Source organism: Amblyomma mixtum, chromosome 3, assembly GCF_055824585.1.
Source record: "Amblyomma mixtum isolate Tamu chromosome 3, ASM5582458v1, whole genome shotgun sequence".
Classification (NCBI taxonomy): Eukaryota; Metazoa; Arthropoda; class Arachnida; order Ixodida; family Ixodidae; genus Amblyomma; species Amblyomma mixtum.
Genome location: NC_143014.1, coordinates 96,171,021 through 96,193,536, shown reverse-complemented (window position 1 = coordinate 96,193,536; position 22,516 = coordinate 96,171,021). Strand labels below are relative to the sequence as shown.

At 46.7% G+C, this 22,516-nt stretch overlaps 1 protein-coding gene and 1 pseudogene across 1 annotated transcript in view; both read right to left on the bottom strand.

The window, feature by feature from the left end:
* The window catches only part of LOC149351043 (eukaryotic elongation factor 2 kinase-like), a 57,912-nt gene extending 35,603 nt beyond the window's left edge, over nt 1-22,309 (bottom strand). The window contains exons 1-3 of the mRNA XM_089580234.1: nt 22,257-22,309; nt 18,728-19,092; nt 17,942-18,141 (exon numbers count right to left, since the gene is read on the bottom strand). Coding sequence (XP_089436360.1) covers nt 17,942-18,141; nt 18,728-18,992 — 465 coding nt within the window. The 5' untranslated portion in view covers nt 18,993-19,092; nt 22,257-22,309. The remainder of the gene's footprint in view (nt 1-17,941; nt 18,142-18,727; nt 19,093-22,256) is intronic.
* On the bottom strand, nt 5,494-16,346 carry LOC149351044 (uncharacterized; annotated as a pseudogene).
* Nucleotides 22,310-22,516: the final 207 nt, after the last annotated feature.

The following is a 22,516-nucleotide window of genomic DNA, read 5'->3' as shown; positions in this document are numbered from 1 at the left end:
ATGCCGAATTTGAATCCACAGGTTCCATTGTACATGCGCTGACTTCAGGAACAGCTTGAATTTGTGCAAGCATATTCATGCTGTTGTGCAGTGGGAACTAGAACAAAATTCTGGGTTTCAGAGCCCACCTCATAAAAATGAAGCTCTTCCCTCCACTTCTGCGCAGAGTAGGTCATTTCCATTGGGTGAGCCTGAGGCGCTTCTTGCTAGCATTCAGGCTGGTTCTAACCCTCAGTCACAAAGTTTGGAAATGGAAGGCTTTCGCACTCTGACTGCAGCTCTTCTGCAGGACCTCATGAACGTAAAGGACGACTCGGCTGATCCATGACGTCACTGAAGTGGTGGCAGTCTGTAAATTACTTTTGTTTGTAAAAAACTGATGCGTACGCGTTTCTTTGTATGCGTCTCGGGAAGTCAAAAATACATGCACGCTGTTTCAGTTATTATTTATTTATTTATTAGAGATACTATCAGTCCGGTCAGGACCAAGATAGGAGTGATACAAGGTACAGATTACGAAAGCAATAATACGGTAGGTTTTGAGCCTTCAGCGTGGCACTGCGGTAGTTACAGTTGACCTTTCGCGGAATGACGTCATACCAGTTGCGAAAAAAAGGGCCCCCAGCTCGATCAGTCGGTGCAGGGCGGCGGTAGTCACGGCGGTGAGCCTCGCGCTCCTCTCACCAGTGGCGTTACAGTCGAGGTGACGTCATACCAGTTGCGAAAAAAAGGGCCCCCAGCTCGATCCGTCGGCGGAGCATGGCGGGTAGTCACGGTGGATCTTTCTCACTGCGTACAAAGATAGTTTGCCATGCCGTCTACTGCCACACAGAAGGAGAAGGCAGCTCGCCAGTGTGAAGCCAGGAAGAAACAACGAGCTTTCGCAACCTACCAGGCTTAACCAAGCTAAGCCTCTGCCAATTTTTTAGACAACCCCCTCGCATTGCGAAAGCAGAGGCGGCTCAAGGCCGGCCCCCATACTGCCGAAGTCTTGAGCTGACCATTAGCAGGAAAGAAGTTGCGGGCGTATGCGACTCCCTTTTTTGGTTGTTTTAATTCTTTGTGGTTCCAAGGTCCCCGAATCCAGAGTCGAAGCCTAGGGCTTCTTTTTAGTCGTCCGTTAATTTTTTCCTCCAAGATGGCGGCCATGCAGTGTCAAAAGTGTAGGTGCCTACGTGTTCTTCTTGCGCTTTTTGGTGTTTGCTTTCTCGACACCGACTGTGTGGCGCCGTGAGTGCCTCACCCGCTAGTGGCCGAGGACTTTAAAAAGGGGGCCGTATGGGCACGAACTTCAGTCCGCTCGTCAGTGGAGACACTGCCGCCGCGAACACCCGGGACTCCGAGCCGCCGCACCGCATCCGCGAAACCGCAAGCTGCCCTGGAAGGACGTCACCTTCGGGGGGCCGCACTGACTGCGTGCTTGAGGATGGACTGCAGCCGCGCTCCCCGATTGACTGTGTGTTTGTTCCCCTTCTGAACTTTTATCGACTGTAGCTAATTGGACTCTCACTTGTGTTCTGACCTGTGTAGACATATTCAATGTATAACTTGAGTGTATTTAATGCTATTTTTTTTCTGACATTGTTTTGTAGAATGTATATTACGCTTCTGTGAAAGCAGCCGCATTCTTCAGTTGAACTATAAATGTTGTTTTGTTGTTGTTACCTCGTAGCACGCCTCTGTCTCATTCACTACGTTTGCTTACCGGCTACGCCGGGCATCAAACGGCCACCCCCTCATTGTCAGGACTCTGTAATGACGTCGCGTAATATTTCTACACATCACTGGTACAAGTAGTCAAAAAGAATGTTCATAATGCTACCCAAGCTGCAAAGCAAATGTTAGGCAAGCAGCCATCACTACTGAAACACACTGCTAGTACGAAAAACCTGGAGAAGCAGCCAGATTATTGACCCAGAAAGCACCGCACCTCTGCATCTGCTGCGTCTACGCGCTTTCCAGCACCTGCGGTTTTGCAGCAGGACTACTTGAATAACATTTCATTTATTTTAGCCTCAGGGCTTTCGCATTGCAGGGCTTTCGCATCATTCTGAATGATGCGGAGGTTCCTGTCATTCATACCGATAGCAACCATAAATTTTAGTGTTTGGTGCAGTTATCACACATGGTGCAGGAAATGTAGTCCATTGCTTCTCCTGCAGGCTGCCCTTGTTAAATGTTCTGCATAGTGTCATGCATAGTGGTGGTCTGCTCTGGATGCTGGTAGTGTGTGTGTTGCTAAACTAGTCATCTCCAGGTCTTCAGGTAGGTGGCTTCGGTGTTAGCTACCATTGCAGTATTTTTTCTGTTGGCAGAACCAGGCATGAAGTAATAGTGCAGTGTGGCTCTAGGCTTTCTGTTTCGCTCTAACCATGAACCGACTAGCCCAACATCATGTCTTACTAGGCTTTCTGTTGCAGTGGTGTGCTCTGAACCGTAGGTATTCATGTGTGCTGCTCGAACAGTCGTCTCGAGGTCTTGCTGTACCATGTACCTGAATAAGTGCTGTGCCTGGCACAACCAGATGCAGCACTTGTAGTACCTGCTGAAATCAAAGGCACACAAGTATTTTAGACGCCTTACTGAACACAAATGAGGTGTCTCCGTAGCTTCCTGTGTGGCGAGGTATGATCATTGCTGTTCAGTTATTCTCGAAAGTTATGTGCTTTTTTTATAGCAGGAGTCCGGCACACTTCTGGGGGGCTTGCTGTCCACCCGGCTGCAGATAGTTGGACGTGCCCAGACATGTATCCTTTGTCCAATGGTCAGCTTGGGAACCAACATCATATGCAGAACAAAGACTGATTAAGCCAAACCAGCACACATTTTTCTCTCGGCAGAACCTGCCTGCTAGAGAGCGCGGATCCCAGGTGGCGGATAGGGAAGCGCCTATCGCAGTCGGGCCCTGCTCCTCTGCATTTTGTAGTCACTTGCAAGACGCTGTTAGCAGGAAAAACCTTGAAAAAACTGATTCATTATGCCTGCAGTTAATTCCCCATGACTGGCATAGGTGCAGTTGAGGCTAGTGTGATAAGAATGGTGCTTGCACCCGCGGACCAACAGGTGTTGATTTCAGCAGGATCCCGCCTACTTGCCAAGCATGCACCGGGAGGATTCTGCAAATACACCTATACAAGACAATAAACTGTTTTACAACTGCTATGCTAAGTGGCCTTGTGCATCTTTTTGTATTTTGCCACAAGGGTGAAATACAGAGCTATATGTTAAGTTGTGAAAGAGCAATGAAGCCACCAAACTTGATTTTGAGATGTTGCTAAGCAAATATATTTCCTATGATTCAGTTGTGTATGGCAGTTCGATGAACTGCAGAACAAAACTTTGTGATGCAATTGGAAGGTTCATACCTTGAGTTAGCTGCAAGATATTCGTAACCATGTCAGTATGTTGATTCACACATCAGCAGGGTAGTTGAATTCTGAAAGTTTTGGTCCACCACCGCAGTACTATAACCCTTTTAAACAACTTATAGAGCAGTTGAATTGCAAATAAGCCGCTACTACACAGAAACTGAAGCACATTCCAAAAAAGTGGTCTGGATGCATTGCAAGCAAAAATGGTCCGAGGTGGTACAGTACTTTACCCTGCCAGTGGCAAGCTGAAATGCTGTTTTGGTGCACGTGATGCTTACCTTTGGTCACTTGGACGATGCACAAGCTTGTCCGTCAGGAGAGACTTTGTAACCTTAGCAAGGCAATGTTGTCAGCAAATCGCAGAATACTATGATATTGTCCATTAATTGTTTTCCCTGAGTGTTCCGACAATAATTCTTGCATGCAAGTGAACAATGGAGAAATTGTCTTACTGTACACCATCATCCTTTATTCAACTTTTATTGCTTTCTCTATGGGGCCTATTTAGTTGCACAGCCAGTGTAAATATCTTGCAGTACTTTCGCATATGCCTCTTCTGCACCTTGGTTCCGCAACGTCTTGATGACTGCTGGTTAACAGTTAGCTTTCTCAAAATATATGACTGCTATATAAAGGGGTTGGTTTCACTGCATCTCTCTACCAGCCGGTTGATAGTGCAGACATGATCTATTGTCAAGCAGTGTTGTGCGGTACATGGCTACAAACCGTGGCATCCTACAAGAACGGTTTGCTCAACGTGCTCTCTTCACCTTCAAGCCTCGTCTCTCAAGTTCTGGGATGCAACCCGGGCACCATACTGCAAGAGGCAAGTACCTCAATACATTGACAACAGCAGTGCAATATTGGAATGCTTCCATGCAAATCTGGGCTACCACGACGGGCAGTAAAAGACGCAAAATATCAAGCGCCAAAAACTACTCAATTCATGCAGGCAAAGCAAAAACGGCCACACGATTGCAAAGAACGAGAGAGGTGCCTCTTTTTTTTTTTTTTGCTGCAATCCATAAACTGCATAAGTTTAGCATATTGGGTAGCGGTCAGACCAGATATGTGCAGTGCTTCAACGCTAAACAGGCATCGTAGAATGATTCCTTCGGTGAACCCGCTGCATAGGCGCGACCAAAATGCAGAGCACACTTCGACATGCTAACTCTTCTCATGCGTTCCGCAGTCTGCTTTCAGCACTCGCGCCAGCTACGGCGGCCGCACTGGTGCTTGAATGAAGAATGATAACACGTAAGGAATTCAAGTTTGAATAACATAAGCAGTTACTAAGAATAAGCAGTGCAAACGCATCGCAAAGTTGTCAGCATGCCACCCAAGGATTTTTTACGTTCTACATCACTCACGTTGACAGCCGCCACCACCGTCATCACAATCGCTCGCATTCCATCCTCCCGGTGCTCTAATCCTGAGCCACCAGCTGGGTAACAGTAGACACACTCGCTCAATACTCGCAAAGTCCACGACAGCTTTTGCTCTTAACCAGAGCAGTTAATGCAAATAAAACTCGGCGCCGCTACTGCTCCGCCATATTTGAATTCGTTTACCGGATTTGTGCTAGGCTTGTGGCCAGTCTTGACCCTCGATGGATACAGGCTCGTAAATTCGCAACGCGGAAGTACATTTTTTCTTTACAGTGATTCCGAAACCGCCTTATTTTATTGAACAGCACAACTCTGAAGGCGCACTGCAAGGTTTTTTTTTTTGCATTTTTCCACTGAGATACGCTGGTTGTTGCCTTTACTACCTTTACCTATGAATGAAAGTGATCCTTGCGAGGCGATATAGAAAAAAAAATTTTTTTTCCCCATATTCTTCCTGAGCGATGCAGCGTTGGCCCGTCAGGTTGATGCCAATTTTACAGGTCTAAATTATCAGCTAGTGCTTTTGCGCACCTCGAATTCTGCAATACTGTGGTCCTGCTACCTCCACGTCATTTTGGTAATAAGACTGCCGAAAAACAAAAAGCAGATTTATGCAGCTGGTGCCGTTCATAAAGCTCATTTACAGAAAATCACTGCTGGTTCCGACGTGACACGCTATGTCGCTGCGTAAAATGAGACGCGACGAGGCCGGCAAGGAGGGACGAGGCGTAGCCTGCAAAGTGTCACTTAGTTTATTAGGTGTAACTGACCAACGCCAAACGACACAAACAGCAAAAATGGGAGTCCTCGCACGTCAATTCTGGTGGTAAGGCAGCAAATTGTTGAAAACACAAGCCATGTGATGGCGGCACATAACACTAACACAACACAGAACGTTTGAAGAAAATGAAAGAGATAGCTTTAGTTTACAGCCATACTTTTGCAGGCTGTGTACGCCCCTCATATTATCAGGGTAAAATGAAGAGTTACACACAGGCACTGCACGCTGTAATACTGACTTCAAGGAGGTCAAAGGAACAGCCGGGACTCCATGTCAGACTTGCAGCTAAAACCTCATATAGTAAGATATAAGTTAAAAAAAAAAACAGCAGTTCCCAACACTGGGCCGCAGTCCGCGGCGTCCTGTATTACTCCGGTGGCTAATTGCAACAGTAAACGAAATCAGCTTTTTCATGTTTGACTACGTCAACCAATCCATGTATCAAAATTTGAGTCAATTTTTTGTTGTGATGAGCTTCTTGTTTAGAAAACAAGGAACATTTATCCAGTGGACTACTTTTTCATCGTGGAGGAATTCTGTGGGCGGAGGCTGAATGTGGGCGGAGCTTTACTGCAGACTTAAGTTGCATCAGACTATAGTTTAAGTTGTCCTCAAATGCCTCCACTGACAACTTCTCCGAAAGGTGTGCCTCCACCACTTATCTGCATATGTTTGGACATACCCATGCTTCTCATTTTTTTTTTTATGTTCACCTACAACATCCTGTTTCCAACATATCCTTCATCCCTCATTATGAAACCAAACCAATGATGCGTCAACTTGTGTGCTTTACACCTGCATATGCCACCATAACCATGCCCCTTATTATGATCTCAATTTATCATAGTCACTCCACAGATCTTTCTGAGCAATCACACCTGACATATGCTGAATACGTGATAATTACAATACATCGCAAAAAATACAATCGCACATTGCACCACCGTTGTTCCTTTGAGGAGCTTGGTTGGTTGGTTTTGGTTTATGGGGTTTAACGTCCCAAAGCGACTAAGGCTATGAGAGACGCCGTAGTGAATGGTTCCGGAAATTTCGACCACCTGGGGTTCTTTAACGTGCACTAACATCGCACAGTACACGGGCCTCTAGAATTTCTCGTCCAAAGAAATTATAGCCGCCGCGGCCGGGACCTTTGAGGAACTGGACAAAATTATGAGCAGGTACAGTGAATTACCAATTCATTTTAGAAAACAAAAGACATCTGTAGCCGAACAGGAAAAACTAAAAAATGTTGAAATTTTCAAGTCTTGTCATGCAACAAAGTCACTGCAAATACAAAGCATTGTATAAAAATATGCATCTACATGAACAAGCACCAAAATAAAGTTGACCATTCATGCCACTTAAGAAATTACACTTCCATAAACTCAATTTCTAAAATTTGCACACTGTCCTCACAAGGCACACATTTCAGTTTACCTCCAACTAAAACTATTTGAAAGTATGTCAAGCCATCTAAGGTTTGACTAAGCTGACAAAGGCTTCCAATTGGAACATTTGCTTGATTTATTCATGAAACACCCCCAAAATTTTGCACCTTTTGAAAACAAGTGAACACAGAGCTGTCAATTTCAACACATCACACAACAATGTGACTGGGAACAAATCATAGCATAAAAATGTGCACACACATGACAGAACAGCAATATGAAGATAATTCACACTAAGTGACAGGACCCATTTTTATACACACAAGTTCTAAACCATTTCACATTGGTAGCACCAGGCACACACTTCAGTTCGCTACCATAAATAACCTTTTAAAGAATGTGTAACCATTCAAGTTTTACTAACCTTACACAAGTCATGAACATCTTAACATACCCAACATTTCACTTTTTTTTTAAACAACCAACGAAAGGAGCACTGCAGTTTGTCCATTTTGGAGACAGTATATCTGAATGCTATGCCCCAGTAAAATGTAATGGTCACCAGAGTGAGCAGATGTTGCTTCCCTTGGAGCCTTACAGTTGAAAGACAGAATTGAACAGTATGCCCTAAGACCATGCTTCCATGGTCCATGTGGCCCATGCTCCACTACATGGGGCCACACGCATGAACAGTCCTTACATTAGGGCCATATCAGATTTCGAGAAGGCATTCACCGACCACTTCGTACATGCACTCAAGCTATATGAATATGCCTGTTCCTACCGCCGGATGGAGCAACCGGACGAGACCGTTTGTTTTTAGCACTGCTCTCCATACCATGGTTAAACACTGAGACTACGCACCACCTACTACTGAAGATATGCTTGTTTCAAGAATGCTTCATCATTGGTTTGATTGACTGCAAGCTTTCAGACCAGCTCTTTTACAGCCCTAAGTTAATGTTGTGTGAGGCGTTCCTACAGGGCGCTGCTCAGTCCCACAAAAACGAACGCTGGCTGAAATAAAGGCTCTTAACTTCTGGCATTGAGAGTGTCTCGGTTGCTGTGGCTCCGTCTGCTAGCCTGGATCACGGCTAGGCTTGGCTAGGTCACCTCCTCATGGTGTTATAATTGCTTGGAATCCAGGATCAAGTTCCTTCGAGGCACGCTAACTCAAGACCATCTTCGTTGTGAACTCTCATGCTTCTGAGACACAACCTCAGTTCGCCAGTTTGGTAGGCCCAGCGCCACCACCAGCGTTCAACTTGTATGAGCTGGCTTCCTGGTCATCATGGGTCGAACAATTTGAAGATTTTTCTGTCGCTATGGCAGAGTCTTTGGCAATGGATGAAGTCAAGGTTCGTACGCTGCTGTAGTGTGTGGGAGCTCAAGTGCGCCATGTTCTCAATTCACTTGCGCACTCGGAGGTGGAATGTGTGTCGTACGCATAAGTCAAGCAACACCTCACAGCCTAGTACATCCATCCAGTGAATGAAGTTCACGAAAGTTTTCGCTTTCATAAGCACATACGTAGCAACTTTCATAAGCACATAAAGAGCGAAGGAGGCTTCGGATGCAGGCTAGGCCGTGCTTCGCATTGAACTCTGTGATCAAGATGAAAGTATCAGCCGATGGCAGCTCCTTTAGTCTTGGTGCCATCCTGCTAAATGCAAGTCTAAATGCAAAAGTCTAAATGCAAAAATGCCTCTGTGCTGGGCAATGTCAGTGAACAATAAAGAGCCCCACGTGATGCTGCAGACTCAATGGAGCAGATACAGCTCAGAAACACATAAGGAACAGGTCTCACTGCCACCAAGTTACTCACCAAAACCTTACAATGATTGCACTGTCCATTGCTGTAAGTACTGCAGGCTGTAGTGCAGGTCCTATGGCCTGCAGTACTCGTCCCCAAGCTGGTGGCCCTTGGACCCGCAGTGATGGCACTGGCGGATGATACACCTGGCAGGCACACCTGAGAACGGTGCCAGGATGCCCACTCCACAGAATCTTGCGAGGCCCCTGGCGAAGACCTCTGCCAGCTCCTGGATACCTTCACCAGCCGACAGGTGACAGCCATCGGTGGCGAAAAGGTGCCTCTTGGGTGTCTTTATTGCATCCAGGAAGCGATGCTGAAAACAAAATGCGATATGCTGATAAATAAGGTAAATTGAGCAATAAATCCCGATAGCATACAGCTGCAACAAGTACTTCAGCTTTCTGGCAGATCTCACCAGTAAACAATGCATAAAGAAGGCAGAAAGAATGCATCCACACAAATGCAGTGCTCACTGAAAACCAAATTAAAATGCCTTAATTATATTCAAGGCAGGTAACCAAGCACACAAGGATAAGAATAGAGACCCGGATGTCCCCCTGTGCTAGGAGTGCTTTTTGGCAAGATACTGGCATATATTGATACCTGTATCTTCTCCTACTGCAGTCTTCTCAGCTACTATAATTTTCTTTTTTTTTTTTCAGAATGAGTCTGTGAACAAAGGTTCACAGGAGCTACAATGCCGTGTCCTACGTGCACCGGTTTAGCTGAGAGAAGCATTCTACTGTGGTCGTTTATTTCCGCAACAGTCGGTACAAAAGCATTTACCCTAGTTGTCACTGTGGCCACTGCCGTGCCACGACACTTAGCTACAATCTGAGCTGCCAAGAGATGTCCAAGGTAGCTGACCAGACACTGGAGAATGTGCAGTACATAACAAACAGTGGCATGTTTGCGCATGAATGCCTGCATATCTACACGTTACAACTTGCCTACCTGGCCTTTTGGAAGACAGATCTGCCACTGTTAACGTACCAGAGACTCACAGGCAACTGGACGCTGCATGCTCAATCATATGCTATGCATATACACTCCCTAGGCTCTTGCGATAATGTCATGCCCCACTCCAGGTATCAGTTTCGATGTTTGCTTGTCTTGCAATAAACTCCGCATTGTGTTTTGTGCAAGCTGTAAACAAACTGCTTTTAAAAACAGCAATGTATGTGGGTGATATGTGTGATATGTGGGCACATATCGCCCACACACATAGCTGCTAAAAATGTTTAGTATTTTTTTGACAAATTTCTTCAGATAATCCAAACCATAACATACATTTCACAATTTTTCAGTGGTAAAAGCAGCCGTGCCAACGCACATTAAAATTGGTACCATAAAACTACTGGAACTCATCGCATCACTCAAATTCTCGGTTTGCCAAAAATTTCGCTCATTCATCGCCCAAAAGCAACTCGCAAGAGCAGCCAATCATAGAAGCATGTGCTGATTTGCAAAAGGAAGTATTTTAGCAAGGTTTCAGCGAAGAAGCTGCCAATGCTCGCCTCATCTGAGCTATAGCTCGTTGAAATAGTGAAGTGAAAGCTTGGTAGGCATTGTCTAGTGTCTGACAGAAACCCGTCTGGTCGGGACGGTACATGAAGAAAACAGAAGGCACCGACCAAAAGAAAGGATGGCATGACGTTTTGGCTCCCCCACGGGAGTGTAGATTGGGGGCAAGTTTCCGTCATTCCGATTAAGCGTATGCGCTGTCGTGTGAATAATCAGCGATTCCAGATAAAGCCGTCACTTCTCGTCCCTTACTTTTGTGATCACACGTGCTTCTGCCCAGTTTATGTTGTGTGCGGCGGACACCGAGTGCTCGGCAAGCACATTTTGATCTGCACACCGGTCTCTGACATCACTCTGGTCATCACGTATTCTTCGCTCAAGTCACCCAACTCGCCGATGTACACAGATGAGCAGTCCGCACATGGGATCGAATACACAACACATGGGGAACTTTTCCTTCTTCAGCTTGTCTTTGGTTTACACAAGCTGACTCCTCAATTTTCGAGCTGGCACATGTGCGGTCTTTACATCATAGGACCGCAATATGCGCGCCAAAGGTTCGCTGATGCCAGGAACTTAGGGAATTAAGACCGAATGCTGAAGATGTGCGTGTACGGCGTGACTTGTCCACCTGTGGCTATCCTGTACACGTCATGGACTCTGTACAGCATCAAAAGGGACGTCCCAGGCTCCAAGCTGATCCCGCTACCCAGAAACGAGCCGTGATTCCCTATGTTCCTGACGTCAGCGAACCTTTGGCGCAGATATTACGGTCCTACGATGTAAAGACCGCGCATGTGCCAGCTTGTCACATGTAATAAGAAATTGGAAATAGAAGTATGAACTAAAGAAGTTTGGAGAAGACGAGGATGACGATAAGCATTACTTTTATTAATCCAAGAATAACGAAGATGAAGAAGCATTTGGTGAGGTGGGAAGAGATGATTGGTGGAGAAGAGAAGACAATGACGACGATGACAAGGATGGCGTGTAGCAACGCCAAGGCTATAAAAGCGCCAAAAGGCTACTTGGAAGAAGCTTCTCCACAATCAGTGTCCCAAAAACTGGATCGATTACAAGTTCATTGCTGCTACGTTTAAGCGCACCGTATCTCGTGCAAAGGAGTTGTACGATACTGAACACTACGAATTCCTTTCGAAATCAGGTAATAGGCGTGCTTTATTCAATTACCTAAAATCCAGAAAAGTAATCTCGACCACCATGAGCGCTGTCTCCCTAGTTCAGTCTCTAGAAGAGATAGGCAGAGGCCTTGAGCGTCGGTTTACAGCTCTTCTTCCTTCTCCTCCGAGATTTCTTGCCACATTGGACGATTTCGAGGACGTCACCCTCACTGAGCTCTCGAACACTGTATCCTGCCTTCCACCCGTGGCCCCTGGCCCTGATGGTGTCACTTCTTCTACGATTAAAATTTTGTTCGAGGAATCTCCCACCGACTTACTGGCACTTATAAATTACTCTCTTAAGGGGCCATGGATTCCAACTGAATGGAGTCTAGCAAAGATCATCCCTTTGCTTAAAAAGCTGGGACATGGTTATGTGTTAGACAATATAAGGCCAATTTCTTTAACTTCGAATCTCGTAAAGTTAATTGAGAGGGTGTTGCATGGTAGAATAATGTCTGTTATTTCAGAGACTGGGTTGTCGAACCCTTGCCAGATAGGTTTCAGGCCAGGATGCTCTATATGGTGTGCCCATACTGATCTGGAGAGCCGCATACAGTTAGCTCGTCGCCGAAACCAATACGCAGCGCTTGTTACTTTAGATGTTTCTAAGGCTTATGACAGCGTTCAGCACAGGACGCTTTTGCAAAGACTACAGGCAGTAGGACTTCCGAGATACTTTGTGGCTTGGGTTGCTGAATTTCTTGCTGACAGGGAATTTTACTGCTTCCAGAATGGTATTTCATCAAGCAGGTTTCGACAAGCGAGAGGAGTGCCCCAAGGGGCGGTCCTCTCCCCTGTACTTTTCAACATCTTACTCAGCAGTATTCCGTGCAGTACCAAGGTGTCCATCTATGTGTATGCTGATGACATCGCCTTTTTTGCTTCAGAGAACGACATTTCCTCTTTGTACCAGTCCTTACAGTCCTACTTGAATGTCCTGGACCAATGGTTAGGGGTCATTAATCTGTCCCTTAATGTCAATAAATGTGCTTTATTGGTTTTTCCACTCTCTCGTCCAGTTAATATCTCTATTGTTTATCAGAACCATGTAATTCCTCAAGTGCAAAGTATCAAATACCTCGGAGTAATTTATGATCCTTCTCTTTCCTGGCGGGCCCATATAGAGCACATCACTGCGAAAGGAGTCCGAGCAGTCGGTATGCTGCGCAGGCTGAGCAATGTTCGTTCTGGCATGAGAGGACACTCGCTTCTTATGATTTATAGAATGTACGTCCGTCCTGTCTTAGTGTTCGGCTGTGCTTTATTCTCTGGTGCGCCAGCGTATAAACTTCGCCCCTTGATTCTCTTGGAGCGGGAGGCGTTGCGCCTCTGTTTGGGCCTTCCAAAATTTGTGACGAATTCCGTTTTGTACCTGGAAGCGCGTATTCCATCATTGCCTTCAAGATTTCGGCTCTTAAAGGTGAAAACGTTTCTAAAAATGTGTGATTCATCGCTTCATGCCGCCAATTTGATCTTCCTTCGTCAGCCTCGGCCATTTTTCAACGAAACCTGGTCTCGTTTCCGCACCCCTCAGATTTGTTGTGTGCAATCCCTCCTTGACACCTTAAACGTCCGCATTTCGGACATCCTTCTCCTATGCGCCAATTCTTCATCTATCCAGATTGTCTTCGATGACATCTTTCCTAAACATGCAAAGTTAATGCCTTTTCATTTACTGAGCGGTTTGTTACAGGATTACTTGCTGCGTTTTAAATCTCATGTGCTCATAGCAACAGACGCCTCACAGTGTGAAGAAAAGGCCGGTGTTGGCATTTTGTCCATCTCCCTTGACTGGTCATTCTCTCTCCGCCTTCCCGATTACACCCCCATTTATTTGGCCGAATTTCTAGCAGTAGTCTTGGCCTTTCGCAAATTAAACAGCTCTTTGTCTTCTGTCATAATTATGACAGATTCATTATCGTTGTGTTCCTCTCTCAACGCGCCTACAACATCTCAGGCTCTACACTTATTCAAATGCTTGATTCCTCCCCACGTGTGTTCGTTACGGTTGGTCTGGGTGCCTGGGCACACAGGAATCCATTTGAATGAGGTTGCCGATACCCTGGCGAAGGCATCTCTTCAAGGCCCAGTCGTATCTGTGCTTCCACCCAGCGCATATATTACTGCGGCCAGATTTCGCAGGTATCTGCTCTTGAATGAATTCGCAGCATCAGCTCTGACCTCCTCTCCCGAATTCCGGCATCTCCTTTACCCATGGAGCAGTAAAGGATGGCGATCACGCAAGCTTGAGGTTTCCTTCACGCGTCTATGTTGTCGCGTGGCTCACTTAAACTTCTACCTTTACAGATCTGGTCTGGCGGTCTCCCCGTTGTGCCCGTTCTGCGGAGAACATGAAACGATAGATCATTTCTTGCTGACCTGCCGCCGTTTCTCCTCTTTACGGAGCCGCCTGCTAGAACATCCGTTACGACAGCTAGGTCTAACGCTGTCAGCTGGGGTTGTTCTGTCTCTTGGGGCTTCCTCCCTTGGGCACAGTAATTGGAATGTGATCTCCGCCATGCAAAACTTCCTTACAGACACTAAACGGCTGCCGCCTTAAGCTCTGCTCTTTCTCATGATCAATATTTCTCTGCTCCGAAAGCTTTCTGAAACATGGAACTTTTAGCCCCGTTCTCAATTTCTGTCACCTATCTCAAAGTATTTGTTTAGCTTATTTCAATTACACATCTGAATTTCTTTCATATATTTCCTAAATTCAATTATCATTATAATTATTGTTTTTAATCCATCATTTTCTTGTTTAACATTCTGAGCACCTATCAGTCGCCGCCTGTGTCTTGGCCAATCCCCCGTAGTGGGTACGTGCCATTATTTAGAGGACAACAACAACATAAAAGCGCGAGGTGGGTCATGAACCCGATTGGAAGACAGCAACGCCGGCTACTGCTTCTCGAGTTCTACGGCGTCGCACGGTAGACTTCCTGCCGTTCCTGAGCCCATTCCGGCAGCTGACTTAATCACCTGCTATGGCCAGGGGAGCTCGAACGACACCACCAATAACGCTGCCAGTGACGCCAGCCCAAGCACTTCGAACGCCGCCTCGACGCCGGCTACCGAAATGCCACTGACCGGACCTATAATGCTTCTTCAGCACTGAACCGTGAGTACGAACACCGAACGCTAGTAGACTGGTTGTTCCCGGGCCATGTGTATTGATAGTCTTTGTGTTTTGTGCTAGTTTTGTTAGTTTCATGTGCTATTGTTTGTGTCGCATAGGTGTATTAAATGTGCGTGTGTGTGGGTACATCAGTCGCCTAGTCCATTCTTTCGGCCCGAGTGTCCTGGGGGGATCCGTGACACAGCTCGAAAACTGAGGAGTCGTCTTGTGCAAATCAAAGACAAGCTGAAGAAGGAAAAGTTCCCAGGTGTTGTGTATTCGATCCCATGTGCTTACTGCGCGTATGTGTACATCGGCGAGTCGGGTGACTTTGAGCGAAGGATGCATGAACACCAGGGTGACGTCAGAAACCGACGCGCAAGATCAAAATGGGCTTGCTGATCACAAAATAAAGGGACAAGAAATCACGGCTCTATGTGGAATCGCTGATTATTTACACGACAGCGCATACGCTTAATCGGAATGATGCAAACTTGTCCCCAATCTACGCCAGGTGCCTGGGTTCACTCATGCGCCGTGTATAAATAACCGACCCAGCTATGTTATGCCTCATTGTGAACAAGGCTCCCGTGGGGGAGCCGAAACGTCATGCCATTCTTTCTTTCGGTCGGCGCCTTCTATTATCGTCTTGGTAGGCATAATGGAGCAAGGAAGGTCATTTTGGTTGGTTTGGTTTATTGGGGTTTAACGTCCCAAAGCAGCTCAGGCTATGAGGGACGCCGCAGTGTAGGGCTCCGGAAATTTCGACCACCTGAGGTTCTTTAACGTGCACTGACATCGCACAGTAGATCTAGAATTTCGCCTCCATCGAAATTCGGCCGCCGTGGCGGGGATCGAACCAGCGTCTTTCGGGTCAGCAGCCGAGCGCCGCAACCACTGAGCCACCGCGGCGGGGCGAAAATGAAAGTAGCTATATTATGCTGGCGCCAGACAGAAGACACGTTGGCATACTATTTGTCCTGTCAACTGCGCTGAGCCAATATTTCACTTTTTTGTTCCTCGGCACACCGCTCCAGCGCTCGGCAGGCTTGCTGACTGCACTTGCCTTCCTCTAGCTGAAAGGCGCACAACAGTTAAGGCAAGCATGAATCGGTACTCACGTCTGGGTTCAAGGTGCCTACACACCGCATCCGCTCAAGTGCAGCCGTCAGCTTGCGGTGAAGCACGCGACGGCTTGCCTCGATCGGGAGTCCGTCGTGGCAAAACACCGCGGCAAGACCTTCGCCACGAACACGACGCGCAGCAGGTGCAGGACAAGGGCCTGTGACGTGAAATATATGAGAATTCCGTACAGAAATGAACCGAAATTGAAAGCGTTGAGCAACCACGCACCTACCTTGATGTTATCGCAAATCGCTTGCGGAGTGGCATTAGGGCCCGTGAGGTCATTACCTCCGACGTACACCACGGCAAAATCACTATGCTTAAAATTAAGTCGCCGCACAGCGCTTCGCACGGCGTCGTAGCCGCCGAGGCTAAATGTGCACGTCTCAGCCGACGGCCTAAAACGCAGGCGAGTCCTGCACAATCGCTTCAGTTGGCTGTTGCCGACCAGAACGCCTTGTTGAGCCATTGCTAAATGCACAAATACCGAGGCGAATACCTGCGAACGACCACTTTTTGTGCCTAGGGACTGTCAAGCGCTACGTTCCCTAGGTTTAATAAACTGGCGAACAAAAAGCTCTACTTTTGACGCGCTAGGGACATTACGGGGGTTGGTGTCCCTAGGTTCATTTTCTCATTTCAGTCGGACCCGACGACAGCCAGTGCGGCCAGTGACAGCGATGGCGATGGCTACCGCTGGTTATGTTCAAGTTTCAACGCGGTTGAACGATGCCAGACAAAATGCGAGATGTCGCACCAAATGCGCAAAAAAAAATATAAGTACTTTTCGTATTTGTCGTGAGGTTTTGCAGCAACCGTATAAAGATAATTGTTAGAATATGCTTAGAAATTGTACTTTTTGGGGAGACATCGGCGAAATCCACAGCCGCATCAACATCAACATCAGCATTGGCGGTGAAAACAACCAAACGTCGTTTGACATTGTGGAGAGAAATCTCCATGAAGACGAGGAAGACTCCACAATAGGCTAGGACACTTTAGCAGGTTTTTCTCTGTAAGGACCGCCCGATACAAAGGGAAAGCCACATATCCGAATCCGAATGGCCGCGCGTTGAAGTGTGCTCCGTGCATGGTTTATTTTGATTGTTTTGATGCATGTTTTGATGTCTGTTTTGCAATCTGTTCTGATCTCCTAGTCGCGTTATCGAAACAGCATAATGCGGCCTCATAAACGATACCTCGACTCCACACCGAGCCGATCATGAAGTGTGTGGGGTACTCAAGATTTCTGACGTGAAGATTGATGCTGGGCCTATCCTCATCATTTCTGATAAAAATGAAATGCAACGGGGACAATTGTTTAATAAGGTGCGCACTTTTTTCATGTCATTGACGAAGTGTCCGCATCTAGACTTTCAAGGCAATGTTGCTGTCTAGAGTCGAGATGATTTTTTACTGCCTGTTACTGTATGCTGTCTTGCAGTGAATATATGCTCTTTTTGCATATATGCTATAAAATCAAACTTTCACTAATGATAAAGTCTGCTGTGTAAATTTTGAAATAAATCTTGGTTTACAGTTTTTCCTTTCAGATGTGAATTGTTGCATGTCCAGTGTGCATAATTTCTGCCTGCTTTTTGATGCTCTATTGCAAGATCTGAAAAAGTGTCTTTAAACACAGGTGATCAATAACAGGATTGAGGTAATAGTCAGGACAAACCACGTTTTTAACTTAAACCAAAATGCAGTTATGCGGATTTTAGTTGGGGCCAGTTGGCCCCAACTGCAGGCTAGTTGGCCCCAACTGCAGGTCAGTTGGCCCCAACTGCCGGTCAGTTGGCCCCAACTGCCGGCCAGTTGGTCCCAACTCCAGGCCAATTGGTCCCAACTGCTGGCCAGCTGGTCCCAACTGCAGGCCAATTGGTCCCAACTGCAGGCCAATTGGTCCCAACTCCAGGCCAGTTGGCACCAACTGCAGGCCAAACGGTCCCAACTGCTGGCCAGTTGGTCCCAGCTGGGACCAACTGATCCCAGCTGAAACCAGTTAGAACCAATTGAAACCAGCTAGATTTTTTTCATCTGGGAAGGGCTGCAAGAACACAAATTTAAGGCCATGAATCAGTTGTCAGAAAATGCCGTGTACTTTGCACATATTCCTGTTGCTGAGAAACAATGCGAAGCAATTGTGTTTCGAGTCGCTGCAAGTTTACAGAGACAATCAGAAAGGCTAAGACAAAAGCAAAAGTAAGGATGAAGTGCTAAAAAAAAAGGGAAAAAAAGCTCACGTCGGGGGCCATCTTGACCAGGGCCTCGTCCTCGAGCCAGGCCTTGTTGAGGGCATTGTAGTGATAGCGGCGCACGCGCTCTGCCTTGAACCGCTCCAGGTGGAACATGGCCCAGGGGTCCTCCATGTGCAACGCCTGCCGCGCAGCACGCTTCCACTTCAGGATCGCCATCTCCGACGGACTCAGGGGCCGCGGGACCTCTGCATTGTGGGGTGTGCACAAGGCAATTAACAATAAAAAAATTTAACAGGCCAGCAGCACTGATTAAGTTCGTATGGATAACACAATTGTTTCCAGCAGGGGACTGCGCCTGCTAAATTGCCTTGGATATACAGCAATGATAGCTATAATCCCAAAAGCAAAAACCACCCCTGCTGAGAGCCAAGAAGCCACATCTTAAGAAGCCACTGCGATAGCGATGTGTTCTGGATCCACTGCACACGGATGGAAGTTATGTTAAGACGACGACATGCAATGCAGAGCATGAGTGGCAGTTAGACATTGGGGGGTGATAGAACAGTGCTCTCGTGCAGTGCCCAGCAAAGCTGATTTGTTCGCGTTGCCACGGTTTCGAAACCTAGGCACGGCGCAGTCGCAGCCATATTTGCATTTATTTATTTTATTTCTGTAGGTTTAGCTTGCTTCACACAAACAGGCAACGGGTGTATTCAAGACTGGAAGCCTTAGTGGTAGCACATTAAAAGATCTTTCACTTTAGCCTTTAACAGCCTCGTATCAATCCACCTCGACACCAAGGCAGTGGAGGATGGTCCAACAACCACTCACCTTCCAACTTCTTCCGGGGGCTGCGCACGGGGTCGCTGACGACCTTCTTGCGCTTGAGGCCCATGGTCACCGAGAAAATGGCCGACGTGGCCTCGCCACGCCCGCCACGCACTTCCTCATCGTCGCAGTCACGCGGAGCGTTGGGGTTGCTCCGGATGTCGTCGATGTCCAGCGGGTGCAGCTCCAGATCTGCGTGCTCTTCCGCCATCGTCTCCGCTGCTGCTTCTCCCGAGCTCTCCAGTGTCGGCGCTTCACTCCTCTGCATGCAGGGCCACTTCAGATCTCAACTCCGACGGCACTGCCGCAGGCATCCGATGGCTCGCCCACCGCGTTGGACCAGAGAAGGAATGGGCGCAGCACTGGCTCTGCAAAAGGCAAAGGAAGTTGGCTCTGTTGGAGATCAATGCCAACAATATAAACACAAATAACAATAACGATTATGAGGAAAAGAAAGGTGCAGCAATTGCATCACTAAGGGTCCGCACCTGAACCCTTGTGTGAAGGAAAGGAGAAGAAGGAGGGATAACGGAAAAAAATTGACAAGACGATTACGGAAGTCCGTAATACGGAATTTGAGCGCAGCTCTTCACACGCCACCTGCCACCGCTGGCAGGTGGCAGTCGCAGGTCGACGACTACCTGTTGCATTAGACACAGCCACTGCTAATTAAACGAACACGTCGAAAAAGGGCTTTGATGTCTTGAAAGTCCATATAGCCGTTCCTTAATGCACTATGCATAGAAAAGAGATTGCGAATGATGCACTTTGAGCCGTTCACTTATTAGAATTATTCAATTAGGCTGCTATACCCGTGTAGCGCTTTTCCCGTAAGAGTGTGTTTCAATAGCAACAAGTGCGATGAATTATAAGACACCAAATTTTCGCCGCGTTTGTTCAAAATAATGTAAATTCCGACAAATGCTAGTTCGTCCCAAGGCTCTCAGATGCCTATGAGCTGTGCTCTAAAAATCGCCGCAGTGGAGAGGCCTGTATGATTTTTGAACGACCAGAGTTCTTCAAGTGCACCGACTCTGCACAGCATACGAGCGTCTTCGGCATTTTGCCTCCACTGAAATGCGGCATCTGTGGCTGGTCATGCCAACATCAAAGCGACAAAGAAGGATTTCCTGTATGTGCGCATGGGCAGCCTTAACCTGTCATGCGTGTCCCCAGATGGTTCCAGTAAGTGCTACGCCAACAGCCGCACCAACCAAGAGAGCTAGTTTTTTCACCCGCCTAGAGCTGGAATGAAATTGCCTCATAGCGTACTACTTCAATCCACTAATTGCAGCCTAAAAAGAGAAAGTACCTGAAAAAAAATGAAATGAAACATTTACAGCCATTAATTTGCTGACAGATACTTGCTCTGGCCTTTAGCACAATAATGGAGCTATACGGTTTGTAGCTGCCCAGATAACCAGGTGGTATCCTCTGGACATCCACTTGATATCGCCCTGAAGATATCAGATATCCATATGATGTCCATTAATACCCACATGATGTCCACTGGACATCCTCTGGACAGGTGTTTTGACACAAAGTGGCAATCCACAGAATGTCCTAGGGAGACCCAATAAGATGGCGAGAGGATATCCTGTCAACATCTTCAGTACATATTTTAAGTTTCCTTGCGATGTCTTACTGACATCTCCTTTCAGTCTTCTGGGTGTCCAGAATGACAGTTATTCCCACTGAACATTAAATATGCATGCACCTTGAACACCCCTTCGAATTTAGGCAGTTGCTTCATGCACATATAAAAAACTTGAACTGACAAGCTAATATCTTTTTTGAAATTTTTATTTCAAAAATGCTTGGTCCATTTCTCTTCATTCACCACTTCCAGTGAGCTGTGAAAATAAGAAAAAGCATAAACTGATGACAAGTATACCATGGAGCAGTTTTCATGCCCACACAAGTGAACAAAAAACTTAAGTACTGCACAAGACTGCTGGGCTAATCATGGTAAGGTTGGATATTAGAGAAGTTACACATGTGGCCAGAGTTAATGCCACAAATATTAACAAGGCACAGCCAAAAAGAACCCTTCCGGGATGATGAGAGCACCTGTTATCAGGGGCCACCTTAATAGAACACATTGGAGGCAACAAGGCATCAAAAAGTGCATGAATGAGTTGGTTAAACGTTAACGCTGGCCACTGGTTAATGCTGACCACTTATTATGTATGTTAGTTCAAATAGGAAAGACGTTAAAGAGAAAAAAATGAAGACATTGAGGAGAATAAAGTTGTTCAAGGCAAAAGACTTTGAACTGAAACACTAATTTAATGAAACAGTGATGAGGAAAGTACTTGCAGGAGTCAAGGGCAGGCAAAAGTGGTTGTTATAGCTGCCTTGGGAGAATTTCATGAAAAACCTCGGGTAGGTAGAAAAACTCGGCGGGCTTTGGTAATCATGTTTGTTTGGCCTTTCCTGTGGAGCAGTGCCACTGAGCTCACGTTAGAGCCAACTCACTTCGTCGAGCTCTCGACACTCCGTTGAACCTGTCAACTCTCCACTGTGTGTTCGAAACTTGTTTTGCCCCCGAAAGGGCGCAGCGGGGTTAGCGGAGCCATGTTTGTGCAGCATTGAAAGAAAAAAAAATGGAAAAAAGTAGCTGGTCCATACACAGGGTTTTGGTAATCATGTTCGTGAAGCATTAAAAGCAAAAAAAAAGAAATGAAAAAAGTAGCTGGTCCCTACACAGAATCATGTTCGTGCAGTATTAAAAGCAAAAAAAAGAGAGAAAAGAGTAGCTGGTCACTACACAGAATCCATCTGAGCAACGTCCCTACACGGCAAAGCAGGAGCCAAGGCGTGTCAAACGTTGTATGACAGTATGGAAGCAAGGGAAAGTAGTATATATGACTACACAAAAGCAAAACAACAAAGACATCAACCTCACCAAGCCAGCGAAGGCAATGACTGAACAAGTGTTGGCATGCCCAAGATAAACCAGGTAAAAGCAGCACTTTATAAAGAAGACTGTTGGAATTACATAAGTCACACACTACGAAGAATATACAAAATTTGCCGCTCTTCAGGCACAGTCACACACAACGACAACACGCTGCATACGCAAGAATTGTTACTTTGCTAATCGCTGCAATGTCAGACATTCCAATACTTTGTATCCACAATACTGTCTTCGCTGTTCTAATCGTTGCAACGCTCAGTCACTAACTTAGACGTAAACACAAAAACACAAGCCCCTTGCGTTTCGTGTGCGCCATCGATCACTACAGAACTGGATGGAACGCTTAGATCGGCGCTGGGTGCACTGGATTGCTTCTCTGAACGCCCAACAAAAGCGGATTCGCAACCGGGTGATGCGCCACGATCACACGTGTTTTCAAACAGAACTCGCGTTGCTGGCTCGCGCTGCTCCGTCGCATTCCCGCTGCCTTCAAACAGTGAAAATGATTTTTTAGCTATTCTTCTACTAACACGAACTTGCTACGATTTGTGCTTCATTTTAGGCATGGTGAGAAATGCGTACTAAGACCAAAATCAGGAAACAAGCACTTACCTCTCACAAGAACACTATAGCGCCGCCGCCGACTTCGAAAAGCAATGGACGAACTACAGGCATACAGGCCAGGCCAACGTTACTAGAACCTACTCAGTTTCGCAGCTCCCCATACCGCCCAGCGGAGGAGAGTGTCCCAAGCGGCGGTCACGAGAACTAACGGCGCTGCAGTCGAGTCTTGCTCCCTGCCGGGCGCGTCGTCTGCTACACGCAGCGCGGAAGCGTGGAGCGGCCGGCACATATGAGGTTTTGGCGATCTG